The 6,885-nt window shown below is 31.2% G+C and overlaps 1 protein-coding gene across 1 annotated transcript; it reads left to right on the top strand.

Annotated features, from left to right (window-relative positions):
* Positions 1–303: 303 nt before the first annotated feature.
* Positions 304–6,841, top strand: LOC106476493 (signal recognition particle subunit SRP68-like). The gene is made up of 7 exons (XM_013937151.2): positions 304–320; positions 879–1,118; positions 1,329–1,538; positions 2,050–2,144; positions 3,426–3,543; positions 4,278–4,409; positions 4,885–6,841. Exons 2-7 carry the CDS (start codon positions 1,065–1,067, stop codon positions 5,113–5,115), a joined length of 840 nt encoding a protein of 279 aa, XP_013792605.1. The 5' UTR covers positions 304–320; positions 879–1,064; the 3' UTR covers positions 5,116–6,841.
* The last annotated feature ends 44 nt before the right edge of the window (positions 6,842–6,885 follow it).

Here is a 6,885-nt window from a genome sequence, read left to right as displayed (position 1 = left end):
TAGCTGGAGACCTTGATGTAAGTGTTTTATATACTGGCTGGAGACCTTGATGTAAGTGTTTTATATACTGGCTGGAGACCTTGATGTAAGTGTTTTATATACTGGCTGGAGACCTTGATGTAAGTTTTTATATACTGGCTGGATACCTTGATGTAAGTGTTTTATATACTGGCTGGATACCTTGATGTAAGTGTTTTATATACTGGCTGGAGACCTTGATGTAAGTTTTTATATACTGGCTGGATACCTTGATGTAAGTTTTTATATACTGGCTGGAGACCTTGATGTAAGTGTTTTATATACTGGCTGGAGACCTTGATTTAAGTTTTACTGAATCATGGCCTTGATGCCTAAAGTAAGTGCTAATTTATAGTTTTTCACATATGTTTTTTATGTATTATTATTTTTTCTTAACAAAAGTAACTCAAAAACTAAATAAAAATATTTCATGAGAATGACTGATAGGGGGCTCTCTGTATAAGCATTACATGATGTAACCTGACCATTTGTTTTCATTTAGGAAGTTCTAGAGGTTATGCAAATGAAACATGAAAACTGTTAGATGAAAAGAAGTATTCTTATTCTGAGCATGAAATTCGTCTTTCATTCAGACTGACTAATGACTTCATCTTTCTCTCAGACTGACTTGGTAAATTCACAGACAAATCTTTAGATTTTTTTTCTGTACAAACAACAGACTTGTAATGTTTACTAAAAGTTTGACATATGTCATGAAGATACACTTAGTACATTCAGAGTTATGTATAGTTTAACGGTTGGTTACAAGGTTGGTGAAATTGAACAAGTCCATAGGACTAAGTAGTAGTTGCACGAAGAGATTCAACATGCTTTTAAGTTTGATTGGTATTCTTTGTCAGCACCTAATATCCCAGACTCGAGAGAAGCAGGCAGCCACTTTATCAGAGGTCACCTGGCTAGGCCGAACTGTGCCTGTGAGACAAGAAAAGGTTCGAGTGTTTCTACTTAATGCCCAAGAAGTTGAGACTGAGGTGAAGAGAGCTCCAGATTTAACAGCAAAAATTGAAGTTTATGAAAGACTACTCATGGAATGCAAGGATGCTCTACAACTCCTTAGAGATGAACTGAAATCTGATCAGGTACTTGAATATTATTGTGTTTAGATAGTTGTGTATGTAGAATCAGTAAGTAATGTTTACTTAAAAAACTGTTGGTAATGTGTTTGTGCTTGACATTTGTTTGGATCTCAAAAGTTCCTTGTAAATCTGTTTTACATTTAGAACTTGTATATTTTAAATCTGATATCATTGTAGGAATGTTTCTTTAACCTTTGTGTATTTCATTTCCAGAATCCTAAGTCTCGTAGCCAGACAGGTGATGGAACAGTTTCAAGTCTCACGTTCCTTCATTCCTACTTGTCGTATATAAGATTGAGTAAAACTATAATACGCAACATTTTGATGATTGACTCTCTCAAAGAATCACTCTATAATTCTAATGAAGGGAAAAAAACCACCAAACCACAGGATCTCATCCGACCATATGAGATAATTATTCAGGTTAGGGATTTAATATTTTAACTTTGTGGTGAGAAAATACATATCTTATTTGTTTCACATTTTGTAACAAGACTTGGTAAAACAGTTAGTGTATTCTATTGTTTAAGGTATAGTAATTTACATAATAAGTAATATTATATTTAAGGTATAGTAATTTACATAATAAGTAATATTATATTTAAGGTATAGTAATTTACATAATAAGTAATATTATGTTTAAGATGTAGTAATTTACATAATAATGGAGAAGAGGGACATCAAAGATTTTGCAACCTGTTATTGATACACAATGGAGAAGAGGGACATCAAATATGAAACAGAATATAAATGTTTATTCTTTACTAGATACTATAAATATTTCAAATGGATAGTCAAAATATTTACAAAGGTGTTGCTAGGTTGATATAATGACCAACATATTTGGTCATGACAGTCGTATTTTTATTTTATGAAAATAGTTTATATTGTCTTTTGAACACTATTAAAGATATTTAATACTATGTTTTTGTAGAACTTAAAAGAAATCTCTCAGTTACCAGGAGTTGACCCAGGTTCCCAGTTTGTTGAGGAAATTCAGGCAGAGATCTTAGCTTACAAAGCATTGAGGTCAGTTAACTGTTTGTACTTTGAACCTTGGAATGTGGCCTGATTTGTTTTGATCAAAAAGCTCATAATAATTCATTTTTTAATAAAAAAATCATTTTAATATATGTTTTGCCTGAAAACAGACCAATGTTCTGTCAAAACATGTAGTACATTCCCCAAAATAAAAACCTGATGCTTATAAATTGTTGTTTGTCAATATGCTATTATATTCGCATAATATGCTTCCATACACAAGTGTTAATTTAGTTGCCACAAACTATCTGTGTTTCACTTGGACATCTTCAGTTAACACTTCTACTGCAGCTATTAGAACAGAGGACGTATTGGATTGACTAGAATAACATATACTAATTTTACTTGTCGTAAGACATTAGTATTAGGCCTATTATATTTGCGTAATATGCTTCCATACACAAGTGTTAAATTAGTTGCCACAAACTATCTGTGTTTCACTTGGACATCTTAAGTTAACACTTCTACTGCAGCTATTAGAACAGAGGACATATTGGATTGACTAGAATAACATATACTAATTTTACTTGTCATAAGACATTAGTATCAGTCTTATTATATTTGTAAACACCACATTCTTTATGTAGTCTCATAAGGATTGTTGAGAAATAGTAGGTATAATAATGTTATTCCAACTAAACTATTTTCACCGTATCCATTGTGAACAAAGGGCTCAATCCAGTGGACAGAACACTATTTATGTAAGCCATTTGATACAAACAGTTGTGAATGCATGTTTCAAGTTGGTGAAGCATGATTATAATTATTCTTGTCATAATATAATAGACCTAATAGTTTCAGAGCTTATCTCTAAAGTAATTCTAGACTGTAAAGTATTTTTTGTGTAAATTTGTTTTTTTTTGCTACAAGTAAATTAAGTAATAAATTAACTTTTCTTTACTGATTGTATGCCAGTGTAATAAGGACAAAAAGCACCTATTTCTTGTGAATTTCTCAAAAATAACTTCTTTATGTTACTACAGATATTTTGTTTTGTACAAGGGGATTACAGTTTAAAGAATTATAGGTATCTTATCTTCAAGCGATACATTTATTACATAAAGTCAACATATTGTAAGGAATATCAGAATAGGTAAAACTGGAGAGTAATTAGTTTCAGATAACAAATATTTTATTCTGCCAGTAATATTGTATGTGAACTACAAACATCAAACAAAATTCTACTGAATTTATACTACTATTATCCTAACTTACATTATTTCTGTCTTTCTAAATTCATCTGTTTATTACTGATATTTCTCTATACAGGTGTTATTACATCGCACAGGCTTTCTCAGCAGCAAGTAAGTGGACAGAAGCCATGGCCCTCTACCAGCGAGTGGAAGAATATGCTGAAAGTGCTCTTGCTGATGGATCGTTGAACAAAGTAATGTTCTATTATGTCGCAAGCTGAACAAGTAGTTACAATGTCTTTACTTCAGTTTTCCTACAGTAGAAAATTACGTGTTTTTAATTCAGTTATAACTTGTCCTTAAATATAGAAAAATGCTACAGTGTGCACATAATTTATGGTAAAGTATATCAATACCCTCTTTCAACTTTTAAAGTACTATACGCATCTGTTGAATGCATTTCTTGTTGATAAAATTTGAGTATTTAAGATAATAATACAAGCATTCATTTTTAATCTTTTTATAACTATTTTCGAAATTCCTCCTATTTTTTTCCTGCTGAACAACTGGGACAATAAAGCAGTTATTATCAAATTCCTTCCTTTTAATCATAAGAGTAATTTCAAAACAAAACAAAAAGTAGACTTAATGATTTTGATAAAAATCATGCAGGACTGTCGATATTTCACACTCCACATTTTTCTTAATATGCCCATTATGAATGTGCATTACATGTAAACTTATTAGTTCGGCATTTGATGAGATTACTTTACTGCATTGTAGTTTATTTTTACTTCTTATTCACATGAATTTTTAAATACAGAAATATGTTTAGGTTAAATCACCAAAGACAACAAAGTGTTAATATATATATCTGTAGTTAACACCTCGTTGTCTTTGATGGTTTAACCTACAACATACTTCTGTTTTTCTCTTTCAAACAACCACCGTGCGTAATTCTTACATTGCATTTTTTTCTTTCCTTCAGGAACTGTCTATTTCATTGAAAGAGTTACAAGGATTAACTGAAGGACACAAGTACTCGGCACATGCTATGGGCATCCTTGGTAATGATGAGATGGCAGAAAAGATGACCAAGATGTCGCTGCAAGATAAAAAGGTTTGATTTTTTTTTTCCTACCATAGTATTGTTTGCTATCAATGAAAGAAAATGATATTCGTATATTTCCACTTCTATATCAAATGTTTAGTTCAAGGTGTCTATGTATTGCCTTAGAGACCAAACTTGTATGCCATTGAATAAAAACATTTTGAATAGTTCCATTACCAATGTTTGTGGTTAATTTTAGCATAGGCTGTCTGTTGATTATATTAAAACAATGTTTCTTTTACATGAAGTTGCTTGAAATGATTTTTCTGTAACAAATACACTTCATAACTTTCAGAAAATATAGATAATTGTTTTGTCATTGAACTTTTTTTTCAAAGGTAAAAATATTTAGAAAACAAAATTCTGATAAAAATAATTGAACTTAAGATGTTACCATTTTATTAATGTTTAATTTCCCATAAATTCGTAAGTATTAGTATTTAGTGATTTCTTTAAATCAATTTGTTATTCTCTCTTTGAATAGACACTTGCAGATCGTTTGGACCAGTATTTTGAAGACCCATCCCTCGTGTCTCGACAGCCTCATATAGCACCTTTTCCTCCAGACTATAAGCCAGTTCCCTGTAAACCTTTATTTTTCGACCTGGCTCTTAACCACGTAGAATTTCCATCTTTAGATGAACACTTAGAGCAAAAGAAAGGTGGTGGTATTAGTGGTTTTGTCCGTGGCTGGCTGGGAGGTTGGAAGAAATAAAAGTTTATAAATTTCCCAATATTACTGGTTTTCTTGGGATAATGAGATGCTTACAATAGGGCAGGAACTGTAATGAATAGTTTTTTTTTTCTATATTTGTAAAGAACATTCAGTTTGTTTCCTAATTTAGTATATTTATCTTCCACTATATGTAGACATGTGAAGATCTTCAAATAGATTTATGACATAACTAAAAGAGAAGAAATTGTGAAACATTTTATCTTATTGGACTTCTTTACTTGGAACACAATCTTTTAATGTCTCCAACATTCCTTACACGTGTCATGTTTGTTACTTATGTTGGTTGTTAGTTCTTTCCTAGTAAAATACTTCAGTTTTTCCAGCAGTTTGTAAGGTATAATTTCTGTATTTAGTAGTTTTAGTTTTATTCAAAGGAAACGAATAACTATGTGAATATCTATCATGGTGAACAGTCTGCTGGCTGTATAGACGAATTTAATGTTGTGTCATGATAAAGTCATCTTGGTGTTTATAATTAATCAACTGCTACAGTTTAGTTAAATGATGTTACATCAGTGGCGTATTTAACATTGGGGCAATGCACCGACAGGCCCTTCGTATTGTGGGCCCCAAAGTAATGCAAAAAAACTTAGAAATTTCTTTACCTATAACTAATCACTACAGAGAGGACCCATAAGAAAATTGCACCAAGTAGTTTGAAATGTTGGAAACACCTGTGTGTTGCATAACAGACCAAGTGGTTTAAACCTATCAATAAACTTGGAAAATTAAATATCAGTGTGGTGACCGTACATTCACGTTGACAGATGTTATTAGTTGGATTACATACTTTTTTAATCTCTTGTAAAAATGTTGCTGAAGGATGAAAATATGTAACATTTTTACTTAAGTATAATAACAGTTCTTACTTTGTATATCTTTGTCATGACACTTAATGAATGTTGTGTTGTTGAAACATATCTTTGCAAAGCCAGTAGACTTCTCTGTCCAGAATCAAAAAAGCACATGTTAATAAAATAAATGCTGTGCTGTAAAATTATTGCTGACTCAGTGCAAAGGTTTTATTGGTTATTGTTCTCATTGTCCAGAGACTAATTAAGTCATGTTATTGTTTTGTTTAACACCTGATGGTAAATAAATTTGATATTATGTCCGGATCAACTATTTCCAAATGTTAACCAAAGCGAAATATATGTTTCAACAAGCCCAGGTAAAAAATGGTTAAATTGTCATTCTTTAACCACCATTATGAATTATTTCAAGAAGAAAAATTTTACTTTTCATCGTTATTCAAAAGGTTCTGTATTTTTCAAAGATTTGTTTTGATGACATACCAGATAATGTCAAGTAATGGTGCATCACAAATTTGGTAATGTTATAACCAGCACCATCCATGGACACAGTACATCGCATTAAAGTAGTAAGAGCTTTACGTGTGAAGCTTAATTAAATTATCGAACTAAATAGACCTCGTTGTAATTCTCCAAGTGCTTATTCCTGCATTTGTTTGGATATTTCTTACAAAAATAATCATTTAAAATTACTGCTTCCATATTTAATTTATAGTTTTTTTAACCGGTTTATAGGTGATAGAATAGGTGGTATACTTCTTAAGAAACTATATGTTCAGGCTTGTCCTATAAAGCTTTTATTAAAGAGAATCAGAAGTTATTGTTTGTATTTTTTCTCTAGTTCTGGAGAGATATGAATGGGAAAATAAAACATATCTTGAATTTTTTTGGCACATTGTGTACCAGGAGCATTGGATGTTTATATAAGAAATGGAAA

This window comes from Limulus polyphemus, unplaced genomic scaffold, assembly GCF_000517525.1.
Source record: "Limulus polyphemus unplaced genomic scaffold, Limulus_polyphemus-2.1.2 Scaffold10723, whole genome shotgun sequence".
Lineage (NCBI taxonomy): Eukaryota > Metazoa > Arthropoda > Merostomata > Xiphosura > Limulidae > Limulus > Limulus polyphemus.
The sequence above is the reverse complement of the archived record's forward strand: the minus strand, read 5'-3'. Positions and strand labels throughout refer to the sequence as shown.